The 14180-nt window shown below is 33.2% G+C and overlaps 1 protein-coding gene across 3 annotated transcripts in view; it reads left to right on the top strand.

Annotated features, from left to right (window-relative positions):
* Mindy3 (MINDY lysine 48 deubiquitinase 3) overlaps positions 1-14180 on the top strand; it is a 93075-nt gene that overhangs the window by 17420 nt on the left and 61475 nt on the right. For 2 of the 3 annotated variants that reach the window (XR_002818932.1, XM_004645184.3), the window contains exons 4-8: positions 601-774; positions 3982-4033; positions 4974-5088; positions 5812-5885; positions 7597-7676. Coding sequence is in view for 2 of the 3 variants with exons in the window: in XM_004645184.3 (XP_004645241.1) it covers positions 601-774; positions 3982-4033; positions 4974-5088; positions 5812-5885; positions 7597-7676 (495 nt within the window). In the remaining variant the exon portion in view is untranslated. The remainder of the gene's footprint in view (positions 1-600; positions 775-3981; positions 4034-4973; positions 5089-5811; positions 5886-7596; positions 7677-14180) is intronic. The other variant, XM_023705429.1, reaches the window with a different exon arrangement.

Here is a 14180-nt window from a genome sequence, read left to right as displayed (position 1 = left end):
GAGCCATCTCCCCGGCCCCAGAATGTGCCATTTTCAACAAAATTCTAATGCTTAAATTATCGCAATACAATGTCTGTAGCTTTTCTGTTATTTAATGTGTTCTGCAACAATTACGATGGCCACTGCAAATTTAGTGGTTTGTGGTTTCATAGGTGCTGAAGATGTATCGTCTCATTCTTGTGGTACAGGGTGATCAAAGACATGAGAGTTCACAAATGGGGGGAATTAAGTCTCAACAAGTTTGGTGTTGTACTTGGTTATGCAATAAAAAAAAATTGTGGCCTAAATGTTACATTTGCAATTTAAGTTAGGGGTGCTCAGTATCAGATTATTCCAAATAACATATTCATTCTTTCTCACATATTTAATTCTGCATGTTTTAGGATAATTTTTCTAGTAAATGGCAGTATATAAAGTGGTGCTGCTTTAGTCCTAAAGCACATGGCTTTACAAAGTGTATTTTCCAATCTATTGTTTATGGATTTTACCGCTTAAAATGATTGATTGCTGTCATTAAATCAAGACATTGTCAGTGTTGCTGTTCATGGCAGAATTATTTTTCAAGGAAGCCATTGTAACTTCTACTTTGGTTGTTTTTAGAGGAAGAGCAGAAGGAACTCCTCTGTCACACCTTATGTGATATTTTAGAAAGCACTTGCTGTGACAACTCTGGATCATATTGCTTGGTTTCATGGCTGCGAGGAAGGACAGCTGAGGGAACCTCTAGTATTTCTGGGAGTCCTGCTGAGTCTAGTTGCCAAGTGGAACACTCTTGTAAGATATGTTTCTATTTCACAAAGTGATTTCTTGTCCTCTTCTTTTATTAAACAACTGAACATTTTGAAGAGAAAATATTTATAGATTTTATATCAATTTTCTACCATATGCCAAATTGATTTAATAATCTCTATTTCTGCTTCAGTTATCTTAATTATTACAAGATACATGTTTCAAAACAAGAAATATATTTAGCTCTTAAAGTAGACTTTTAAAAAATTCTAGCTGTCTTCTGCTTGATAACTATCTTTTTTGACTTTTATAGCTCTTTGGAAAATTATAAGTTCAGATGCTTTAATGTTTTCTTTAATATTGGAAATTAAAGGGACTTTTGATACCAGTAAATTTCTTAAATATCTTTAGTTGCTTTCTAGAGCAAAGACGGGGAAATTTTTCTTAATTACACACTGAGTTTTTTTGCTCCTGAACTGAATGATTTTAAGGTAATTTTAATTGTAATTTAATTATCCCTTAAGTTTTATACCTTGAAGACTTTTTTTCTTTAAAAATATTAAATATCACCTATTCTCACTCATGAAAATGATACATTCTATTGTCTTTAATCTTTGAAATCTCATATGATTGAATAAATTCTGCCAGAATACACTAGCAAAATGAAGATTTCTGATAGTTTGGAATTTAGGTAAAAGTTGTTTTGCTGACTGGCTTTTGAAGAACAATCATGGTAGTCAGTGATTTTTGGTACTCGGTATTCACAAGTGCTTGTACTAAGTGACCTATTCCACTTATAATGCATTCTGTTAACTATCATCTCTGTAAAACCTTTTTTTTTAAATTGCATATCTGATTTTTAGAAAGTAAAGTTAGATTACTTATGATAGACATCGTGCTTTCCATGTAGAATTATCTATAATGTGCCACTGGCTCCCCAGGCTGAAATTTCCTCACATTGTCCTTGTCTTCTCTCTCAACTCTGCATTTAAATTCTTAAGCCTGGAAAATTCTAATGCTATATTTGTCGGAAAGAACTTTTAAAAGTTAAGCAATCTAACGATTTTTCTTTTCAGGCCTTTCAAACATTCCCTTTCATAAAGAATTTAATATTTTAAAGTTGATAATGACATTTGAAGAGAAGTGGAAGATATTCACAAAGATGATAGTAAAACACATTACCTAAGATGGGTTTAAAATATTTCCCAAGATTTTCTAGATTGCATGTAAGCATATTTAATAGTTCCATTTAAGATATTAAAATTTTAAGAAAGGGATAATTGAGCTATTTAAAAGATATTTTAGGAACTATGTACTTAAAGCCAATCTATATATTAATCTGTGAAAAATAATAAGATCTTTTTATGTAACATTTTCCCTTGGACTCTTTATAGTATATTGTATGTAGCTACTGTGGAGTTATCTGTACTTTCTGTAGTGATAAACTGGCCTGTATTACATGGCCCTGTAATCCTTTACATTTGTTAATTTCAGTAACTATTTCAGATGGGCATATTATATTGAATTCCACTCCAAAGACATTGCGTAGTAACTTTTCAGTTTATCTTGTGCCCCATTTTAAAAGTTGACCTCATATAACATCATATTTGAAAGGTTTATAATATTCTGTTAACTAAAAAATGAGATTTTTTTTACTTTAGATATTAACTGAATGAACTGAACTTACATTAAAATTTTTATTCCATATAACAATCTATTTTACTTGTTCTTTCCTTTATTCCCAGCTATGTTCTTTTTCCTGTGCTTTATTTTCTACCATCCCTGCCTGCTAAGCTTTTTATTTTGCTTGCCTTTTCTCTCTAAATTATTCTTTTTATGTCTTATTTTCATGATACTCTTAGTGAAACTGTTGAGATAATCAACATTGCAAGACAGTATAATTTAGAAAAAGTTAGAGTTTTTATTTTATGCCAAAATTTTAAATGTCAAATGTTTCCTTTCATTAGTGTTACATCCTGTACAAACATTAATTTCATTGGCTTTTGTGGTGTGTATATTGTTGGCTTGTTGGTAATGCACACTTGTTTGCAGTAGTGAATACTTGGGTTCAATTTCAGTTTGTTTCCCACATAAAAGAAAAGGTTATTAAAATAAGTGTTTGGACTTCTAAAGATTTTAAACAGTAATTTGAATCACTTGAAGATCTAAACTAACCTTTGAGTGGCTAACATAATATGACATTTTAATTGTAAATAAAAACAATTCACTATGAATACTGAATGAATCAATCTCTTTAACTCACTAGTGAGAATTTACATTTGAAAGTATTAAAATTTGCTTTATATAATATATGTGCCATTTTTGGTTATGATAAAGTAGGCGTTTCAACTGATATAGTCTAAAGGATTTTATCTTCTGGGAGTCAAGACTGAGTTTCAATGTCAGTATTATTCTTAACTATTTTTTTATTTTATTCATTTATTTAGGTGCCGGGAATCGAACTCAGGACCTCGTGCTTGCCAGGCAGGCACTGTGCTGCTGAGCTACATACCCGGCCCTAGTACTGTTCTTTATCACTGTGCGGATTCTTCTCTGAGCCTCAAGCTCTTCTTCCGTAAAATGGAGCTAAAGAGGATTAAATGAAATTAGACCTGCACAGGAGTTACAAAAAAGGATTTGGAGCTAGTGAAGTTGTCAGTAAACATCATCTTTAATTAAAACATTTTCATTTATTTTCTGAAAATTTTTACAATTCACACTTGTACTATATTAATAACAATAAGTTACTGAAAACTTAACAATTTACAAATGAATGAGGAAACAAACTTAAAGCTGTCTTTGAACCTGTGTAGTTTTAGTGCTATGCCTTTTTATACACGTTTGTTTAATAATGAAGCATTAAACCCAGAGTTTACATTGTAAAGGAAGATTAGCTATGATGAGTTTACTTTATTTAAAAGCGCCAGACACATGTCAGTGATGTATGAAGCACTGATTGTCAATAGTTTCTCCTCCCATAAGCTATCCTAGCATACCTGAATTGAAAAGAAATATTTGTTCTTCAGTAACCCTTCTACATTCTCAGTATTATATCCATTTGGGTTATAACCATGGTAACTAAGATTTTGAAATACAAATTTATGCTACAGTAAAGTTAAAAATAAACTGAGAATTTTAAGGGCGTAAGGAAACAGGGAGTTTTGATTGCTTGAAAGTATTTACAGCCTGCTGTGTGTATCTTGTGTCATTTATTTGCCGTGTGTAGTGCTGAAAAGTGTCTTTTATGTATAGCTGCCTTGGCTGTCGAAGAGCTTGGCTTTGAGCGATTTCATGCATTAATTCAGTAAGTAACATTGGAACATTTAAAATACTTACCTTGTGGACACATTGCCATTTTGAGTCTGTTCATACTATAGAAAGGTTCTTAGATTGATATAGTACTGTGCTACTTAAACCTGAATTTTAAATCCCTTGCTTGAAAATTGATTTGCTTTCAAATTAAAAAAAAAAAAATGTACGTTTAATTATTCTAGTGCTAAAATAACTACCCAAATACACTTTTAAAGAAACATTAAAAGCATGCAATACAATGAAAAGCATTTCAATTCAATGGAAAATCTCAATACAATGGAAATAAAGCATTTTAGCTTGACTTTTTTTTTTTTTTTTTTTTTTTTTTTTGTCCTGGGTGAATATGAATATATGTGCTGGGATAAACATTAAAATTTTCCCAAAATATGCTGTCGTTTTTGTTAAAAGTGCCCATGTTTTCAGTGGAGAATTTATTTTTAGTCCAAGATAAAAGGTAAGTATGACTATGTTGATAGATTATAGGTGGCATTTGTTTTCAGTTGTTAACTTCAGTTTCTTTAAAAGCCACAAATACATAAAATAGTGTGAGCATTCAGATATTTGAAAATACTTTTCAGACTTTAAAAGATAAATGTTTTGTTGATTGTTAAAGACCTCTTTGATGAGGGCCATTGTGTTCCTTAAATAGCTGTACGTTATTGAAGAATTTCTTGATGCTAGGCATTTCTCTTAAGGGATGAAGAGCTCCCTGCCAAGTAGCCCTTCTCTTAACAGTGAACATGGTTTACAATGGTAGTAATGAGAGCTAAGGTTTTACTTTTCATGATTAAATTTGTATTTGAAAATCTGAGATGTTTCAAAAATTTCTCATTTGTATGTGTGTTAGTGCCTAAAATAATTTAAATTTTTCCCATTATGAATGTTGCCCATCTCATTATGATATTAATATTTAATTCTTTTTTCTCCCCCAGAAAACAATCATTCAGAAGTTTATCAGAATTAAAAGATGCTGTTTCAGACCAGTATTCCATGTGGGGAAACAAATTTGGAGTATTGCTGTTTCTGTATTCTGTGTTATTAACAAAGGTCTGTTTAAGCAGTTTCTTTTGCTTTTGTTAATTTAGTAGTTTTTCCTACTGTGTTGTGTTGAGTTATTGTATTCCTTTTGCTACTTCTAAAACTCAGAATAAAGATCTTTTATGCCAATAATCAGGAACTGACTCCTTTTTCCTCTCCATTCACTTATTACCCTTTCCAGCTTACTTCCACCTCTGATCTTCTAGACTATGAGCTTATCAATAATGTAATTACAAAATGCTGCCAGTTGTCCAAAATTTTATTTTCTGTGATGTTAGCAATGTCTGGAGCTCAAACTCTTTAACTGCTTCTGGGAACCCTTTCTAACCCCTAATCCTTTCCTTTTTTGATAAACAATCAGCTTATTCTTTTTATTTTTATTTATTTTCTTTACAATATTGTTGCTTTTTTGCAGTAGCCTCATTTGTTTTTTTATGTGTATCTTTTGCTCTTTTCTGTCCCCCTCTGAATTTTAGTGTTCTAGAAATTTCAGTCTCTGTGTTCTGTGTACTTCTTTGTTATGGATATTTCACTCTGTCAGATCTGTCACTCTTCATATGGCTAATGTCAGTGTGTACACTTTCAGTCTTCCTTCCTTCCTCCAAATGTCCATCTTTTGTGTATCTTATAGCCTGTTGAATATCCTATTAGATATACTGTCTGAAGTCAAACTTTTTCCTTTGACACATATTTAAATTGTACTTTAAGTCAATGAATTTTTGCTTTCTGCAGGGTATTGAGAACATAAAAAATGAAATTGAAGATGCAAGTGAGCCTTTAATAGATCCTGTGTACGGACATGGCAGGTGACTGAAACCTCTTGTCTGTTTGATAGCTTTGGTCCTAGACCTCGATTTGATAATGCACAAAGACTAAAAATGGAGATTCTGCTTGACCCAGATATCTCCTTTCTGGGTGTCTTCCCAAAAGTTAAGATATTCACGTTACAAGGATACGTGCAAACCCATGTGTATGGCAGTGCAGTTTACAATAGCTAGATTGTGGGAACAGTAGGTATTTCTATCAGCAGATGAATGGTAAAGAAAATGTGTTAATTATATGCAAGAGCACTACTATGCCATGAGGAAAAATAAACTTGTGTAATTTGTAGGAAATTGAATGCAATTTGAAGCCATGATGTTAAGTGAAATAAGTCAGACCCACAAACTAATATTCCATGGTTTCTTTTATATGAGGAACTCAAAGTACATATACCAATGAAATGTAAAGTGGAAGATACAGTACATACTTAAGAAGTAGTGAGAACTTCAAGTAATTCCCCAAATTATCCTGTTTAAAAAATATTTTAATGTGTATGTTAATTTGTTTTATTTATACTACTAATTTGTCTTCATTGAAAAGAAATTTTTGTGCTAATCTCTTCACTTCTTTGTAAGTTTTTTTTTTTTTTTTTTTCTATGCTCATGTATTAAGTATTGTTTAAAAAGGGGGGAATCAAATGCAAGTGAGTCAGGTAGTTTTTCTTGACAGAATAGTTGGGAACCTAATAAGTACAGGTTTGGATATTTTGTGCTTTATGCATTGCTTGCTTTATATGTTAACTTCCAGTTTAGTTTATATATGCTTTGCACTTTTCTGGTATTTTAAGGTAGTGGGAAGTATTTTTACAAAACTGCTTTGTTTCATTTATGAAATTTTTTAAAAGTTAACATTTACTTATTTCAACTGAGAAATATATTCTTAACCTATTTTAAATATTTTTCTTTTATTTATTTTTTTCCATAATTTTATTGATAAATAGCAATGAGACAGTTTCAAATCAAATTGGTAGGACAGTTTCAATAATTAACACGTTGCATACATTCTTCCCAGTGGTTAATTGCTGTACAAGATGCAGACATGATATTCTATCTACAAACACCATTAGAACAAATCACTCTATTCATTATGAGAATGTAACTATATATCTATCCTAACCACTTTGAATACACAGATACAAAATGGACATTCATCTGTATACCCTTTTTTTGTTAAGTTCCATTATTTGAATATTATAGGTGTGTTAAATAATATTTTTCTTTTAGAAGAAAAAAAAATAGAGCCTGTTTTCCTCTGGGATCACTGTCTCTCTTAGTCCTGACATAGCTTATTTTTATCAAAATCAAAAGAACAGAGATAGCTAACGTACCTTATACATGAGTCCTTTTTAAATTTACATATCTTACATCAAAAACAACATTAACGATTGTGTATGTATTTGTAAAGTTTATTAAACATATTAAGTAGATTATCAAAGCATTTATTTTTGATCCCTTTAAATTTAGTACCTTAAAGTTGTATGATTATGTAAAATAGTAGATACATCTGTAATGATAACTTCATGTTTTGTTTAACAAAGTCAATATAAAAGTGGAAAATTTTATACATCATACATTTATCATACATTTGTTTCCTACCATAATTTAATGTAAAAAATCGTTACTTTAATAATTAACAAAGGAATACTTAAACCCTGTTTTATTCGTATTTTAATTACTTGTTACTTTTTCTTAATAGCCAAAGTTTAATTAACCTCCTGCTGACGGGGCATGCTGTTTCCAATGTGTGGGATGGTGATAGAGAATGCTCAGGAATGCGTAAGTATATTTGTTGTTGTAATTTGTTCTTGGATGCATGTTCTTATTAAGTTAGCCAGGCTGGGCTTGATCTTGCAGTAGTCCTGGTTCAGTCTCTTAGAGTGCTGGGATGACATACCCTTTGTGCTTAATATTTCATTAGAATATAATTCATGACATTATATTTGTCATGGCTGTACTGTAGAGGTTAAGGTAAGTATTTTCCAATTCAAGAATCTTCAACAGTTTTCAAGGTGCCATAATACCAAGGGCATGGATTTTTCAAGCCAGGCATTCTTGGGTTCCATTCCCAGTACATTGAACTTCTCAAGAAGAGAAGTTTTTTTTTTGTTTTTCTCTTCTTTCTGTTTTTTTTTTTGTCCTGTTTTTTTTAAGGAAAGGGTCTACAGGGTGTTCAGGGTCTCACTACTAGATCAGATTCGTAGTAATCCTCCTGTTTACAGCCTCCCAAGTGCTGGGGTTATAGGTGTGCGCAACCACGCCAGGTCTCAATTGCTGTCTCAGCATGCCCAGGGGCGGGGCTCACGTGGCAGGCCCGGGGATCAGGCCCAGGTTCGAACCTCCTGGTCCCTGTGCCTGCTTGCAGGAGCTTTAATCCGCTGAGCTATTTGGCTGGACCTTTTTTAAAAAATTCACTTTAAAGAGAGTATAGTAATAATTAATATGACATTAGAATGGTAATATGATATTAGGGATTTTAGGACTAACGTTTCTAGAAAGATTAGTAAGTCTCTTAAAATAGGGATATTATATACTTACTGAGAGGCAGTATGGAATTTGTGAGGAGAATTACAAAATATAGTGATTTGAAATATTTGCTTAGAGAATATAGTGAGGTTTCCCATGTTACTTTTAACCTGCATAATTTTCTTTAAAATGCTGGAGAAGGGGTGGGGTGATAGGTGAGGCATAAGCAACCCCCAATCTGGTAAGCGTCAAGGTCCAGGTTCAATCCCCAGCCCTAAATGCTGTGCAACACCCCCCACCCACCTCAATCCCAGCACTTTGGAGATTGAGACAGTAGGATCACTGCAAATTCGAGACCAGCTTAGGTTAGGGGCTACAAAATGAGCACACAAGGCCAGCCCGAGCTGCATAGTAAGACCATTTCAAAATAAAATAAAATGAAATAAAATATAATAAAATAATATAATATAATGCTGGACAGATTTAATGTCAGGTGAGACTTATAAGCCACTAACGTATCATCACTTTCTGGTCTGTTATTTCTTTTTTATAACTTCTTAAGGTGTTATGAATTTTGAAGAGAAACATGTCAACCATTCTATGTAATTAAGGAGAACAAATAAAGAATTAGCATAATTTTTTGCTTATTTATAATTAGATAAAAGCCATCATCAAACAAAATAAATATGACTGAGAAAATAAGTACTCCTTTCTCCCATTTGATTTTTGATCTGAAATTTAACTTTTTCCTCAAATTTTAGAAATATAGTTAATTAATAGGAACATGAATGAATAAAATAAAAATCAATGAATATTATGAAACTTAAGTTAAAAAGCACTGTAGTGCTGTATAGTTCTTCATTTTACTGTTTCAGAAATGTGAGAACTAACTTTATTCTCTGTTATTTAATATTTGCCAAATTATTCATTTACTCATAAAGTTAGAATGAGAACCTCTTTTGGCCAATTTTTAATAAAGGTCTAAATTTAAACAGTGTAATTCATGGCTAAAACAAAACAAAACAAAAATCCCAGGCTATCCTTGCTTTCTTTTGTGTAATGAAATTCATCTTATTCTTGAAGTCTCATGATTTCATAGCTGAAAGAATGGGATCCTGTGATCTCAGTTACTCTTGAGTACTCTGCAGGTTTCTGTGTTCTCTCCCTTCTCATCCCTCTTTCTCCTTGGCCCAGTGGTTTCTGGGCTGAAGTGTATCATTTCAAATGATTAGGGAAGGAGTATCTGTTTCTTAATCATATGACACAAATACCTATTATGCAAGAGCAAGTGAAGCATATTACAGTAAAATACCACACAAGTTCAGAGGAAGAAAAACATTTTCTTATGTTGGGATAAAGAGAGACTAAGGAGGAGTCCCCATCTTAACAGAATCACATACAGTGAGCAGCAGGGCATTTGAGGAAAATACAGGGTATTTTTAGGGGTAAGGAGGCAAAGCAGTCTGAATAGAAGAGTGGTTCTTATATAATATCACGTGGGAAGTTTTAAAATACATAACTACTAACACCCCAGCTAAAATCAGTGAAGTTAGACTCTATCTGTATGTGCTGGGCTCTGAGTATATATTGTAAAATTTCTCTCAGATGATTCTGCTGTGCAGCCAGTTTTGAGAACCAGTGGATTAGGACCCTCAGTATGACTGGAGAAAAGAAAGATTAGCACCATAGCATTGGGTAAGAATTTAGAGGCTTTTGAACATTGAGAAGCTTAAACTTTAGTTGGCAAGTGTTAGGAACAGAGTCATTGAAGGCTTTGAGCAGGAAACTACAGACTTGGAAAGCAGAAACTGTTTCAGTGCAGTCACCCGTTGAGATCAGTGGAACAAAGTCTAGAAAGTGAAGGAGAACAACATGGTAAGAGACAGCTATTTTTATGTGCTTTGAAAAAAAGAGAAATTGCAATTTCTGTACTTTATGCTAATCAATATGTTATATATCTGTACCTGTTTACATTCAATTTTGTTAAGAAAACTGAGGCTGAGATAATTTAGTAATTTCCCTGAAGTCAAATAACAGATATTCATCTCTTTCTGCTTACCTCAATCATATAACTGTCCTATAATCATTATTCTCATTTTATGGATAAGAAACTGAGGCATCAAGTGGCTAAGTATATTGCTGATTTCACACAGTGTAGTAAATAGACAAGATTTGGACCACAGATTCTGATTCCAGCCAGCCAGCCAGCATACTTAATCCTTAAGAAATGCACTGCCTTGTATGGTACATTTCCATCCTTAGGGCTAAAATACATGCAAGAACTGATAAAAAAAAAATGCTTTGTGAGCTTACTTGAAAAAAAATAATTATTATAGTAAAAGACATGCTGCTCCATAGATTTGCCATTCTTGCCACTTTCCAATCCAGTTCTGGAAGTCCTTTTTCGTGAGTGTCCTTATGAGGTATGATAAAAAAATACAGCGAATGCCACTACCCAATGCCATCCAATAGAAAAGCAGCCTCCTAAAAACATGACAATGCCTCTTAATCACCTTACTTACTGGATCAGCCGTCATGTGACTTCTGGCTCTTCCCCAGAGTCAAAATGACTGTGGTAGGGAAGTGTTCAGCACAACCAGAAGCCACTGCAGTGCAATTAAAGATGTAATAGAGAACTTCTAGAGCTGCTTCAGAAAGTGGTGAAAATGATGGGAGAAGTGTGTTTGGAGCAAGGGGAAGGGAAGTGTTGTGAGCAGGATTAAAGTAAAGTGTTTTTTACTATCATAAGTATTTTAAAATTTGAACATTCATTTTATTTGTTACATCTTTTATGTGGGATAGCATGGAAGATGCTTATCTTATTTGTTTCATAGGAACCATGAGGGTAGATGTTTGTTATATTATAGAGAAAAATTGTGATTAAGAATTTAATCCAAAAATTCTTGTCCATGGTAAAGAGTGAGAGCACAACCCATGTAATGTATCTCACTCAAGGGGAATGAAGGATTAAGAAAAAGCTATGAATTTAGTGTTTAGGAAGATACTTTTCTTTTTTTTCCAGCTCAGCCTGCCCTAACAGCAGGGCTGGTGCGGCATGTGGTGCTGGGGATCAAACTGAGGTTCCCTGCATCTGCTTAAGCTTGCCTAAGCAGGCGCTTTAGACTGCTGAGCTATCTCGCCAGCCCTAGAAGAACAATTCTGATGACAGCCAGATCAGTGGACTAATGTTTTAGCAATACAGGTGATGTAAAAGTTCTTTGCATGGGCATAACAAAAGCAAGAAATGGTATACATAGGTTTTGTTTAAAGGGTTAGAAATTTTGTAAATTGTTTATAATGTAGGAGGAAAACTCACTTTTATAGAAATAATAAATGGAGTGAAGATTATCAGTAGCCTTGGGAAGATGCAGTTTCTTAAAAGAAATCATAGGCTAAAGAATAATAAAGGCAGATTGATGAGTGAAAAATGTAAACTGGGAAACCTCAAGATTTGGAAGTTTGCTCAAGTGGTTAGGCAAAAGCCAAGGTAGAGAGTGATAGAGAACAAAGAGTCACATCAGCTGCTGTAAGGAGGAACAGATAGAGGTTGCAAGAGAAATTATACAATTTTGCAGTTGGCACCAAGAGTTTAGATGATAATAGGTAGAATTAATTTAGAGTAAACCCAACCACTCTAAACTAGAGTTCATTTTAGTTTTTTTTTCTTGGATATAATTATCAATCTGACAGTTGTACAGAAAGTAGATGCTATGTGTTACCCAGGAAAAGATGGAAAAGTTCCATGCAATTTAACAGGAAAGGCTCAAGATAGAGCTCAGTGGTGGTATGCACAAAGGCCTGCATTCCAGCCCTGGGAATGCGGGAGAGAAAAGATAGGACTAGGACATTTTTCTCACCTTTATTAAAAATGTCAATGCTTGATCTGTCATAGATAGTAAACAATTTTGTAGAGTGTCTTTTGCCTTGAATTTACTTATGCTGAACATTTCAATTATTTCCAATTTTGACTGTGGAAATTCACAGGCATTATTCTCAAGGCTATCATAAGCATTATGTATTAGTCATGTTTCTTCAAGTGTTTGTTGAATTCCAAGATTTAGTCATCTTTTAACTTGCGTAAGAGCTTTATTGAGATATAATTGACATACCATCCATTTAAAATAGAAAATTAAATTGTTTTTAGTATGTTCTCCAGAGCCATGCAACCACCATCACAATCCATTTCTAAGTGAAGAAACTATTAGTTCACGTCCAGTTGCAGGGACAAAATACCTGACACCTGCTACTTACAGGAGGAAAGGTTTATTTGGCTTGTGGCTTCAGGGGTTTTAGTCCTTGGATGGCTGGCTTTGAGACCAAAATGGCATAGCAGAGGGGCCTGGTAAAAGAAAACTACTTAACCTATGGAGGCCAGTAAGCAGAAGAAGGAAGGAGCCCGCAATAAGACTTCACCCTTCCAGAACACATCCCGGTGACACATCCCTTCTGACCAGCCTTGCCTCCTAACAGCATGTTTAGCTAGGAGTTCATTGATGGATAAACCTCCTGATGAGTGTAGCACCCTGTGTCCCAGTCACTTTCCAAAAGCTTTATCTCTGAACACATGAGACTTCTTGGGGACACTTGAGATCTAAACCATAACAGAAATCCTGTCCCCATTAGCAGTACCCTTCTCTGCTTCCTTCCACTCCAGCCTTGACCACTTTCTTTCTCTATTTGCATGTTATAGATCTTTCATATAAATAGAATCACTTGATGTCTAGTTTTTGTAATTGCCTTTTTCACTTAATGTAATATTTTTCATGTATCAGCACTTCTCTTGTTTTTATTGATGAATGATATTCCATTCGATGGGTGTACCAATTTGTTCATCATTTAAAGGATATTTGAAGTATATATTTCTACCTGACCATTATAAATAGTCCTATTAAGAAGAATTAAGTGTAAGGTTTTTATAAAGTTATATGCTTTAATTTTTCTTTATTGTTTCAGGAATTGAAATTCTGGCTTATTGTATAGTTTAATTCATAAGGTTTAACCTTTTGAAAAACATCTTTTAAATTATGATAGATAATGCTAAATTTCCTTCTAAAATTTGTATCACCAAGAACTACAGTATAAACTTACCATTGCAACTGTGAAAGGAAATTTTCATTTTCTGCATCCTGGCTAACACTCAGAATTATCCATCTTTAACACTTTATTTGACCAGGTTATTGACAAGAGATGGCCTGCCTTAATGTATATTTCTCTGGTTCCTAGTGACCCTGAGCTTGATCATATTGTCATCTATTTGTCACCTTCAATGTTTCTTTTTCTGGGAACTGCCTCTTACCAGCCATTTGTAGTATTCAGGACTTTATAGATTCTTTTAGTTCTTCATAGCTTAACTCTATGTTCCAAATATTTTATCCCAAAACTGTTTACTATTAGCATTGCTAATGACATCTTTTATTGTGTCCAGTCTTTTTTTATGCAGTTAAAGTGATTTGATTTTTACTGTTCTGGTTTGTTTTTCCTTTTATATCAGTTCGATATTTCTGTCACCTCAATATTAAACTAATATTCTCTAGTATTTTCTTGAGATCCCTTTGTAGTTTTTATTTTTTTTAATGTTTAGGTCCTTAGGCCATCTGAATTATTTATTTGTGAGTGGTATTGAGGTGAGTATCTAACATTTTTCTCTTTTGTTTTGTTTGACTTTGTTTGCTAACCCTGGGGAGGAACTCAGGATTTTTTTTTTTTTTTTAAGTTTTTTTTTTTTTTCTTTTCAAAGTTTTATTGATAAACATATAGCAATGAGACAGTTTCAAATCAAATCGAAAGTACAGTTTCAACAAATAATACACTGCATAT

The sequence above is a fragment of the Octodon degus genome, unplaced genomic scaffold, assembly GCF_000260255.1.
Source record: "Octodon degus isolate 3935 unplaced genomic scaffold, OctDeg1.0 scaffold00220, whole genome shotgun sequence".
Taxonomy (NCBI): domain Eukaryota; kingdom Metazoa; phylum Chordata; class Mammalia; order Rodentia; family Octodontidae; genus Octodon; species Octodon degus.
Note: the sequence above shows the minus strand (reverse complement) of the source record. Positions and strands in the feature narration are given on the sequence as shown.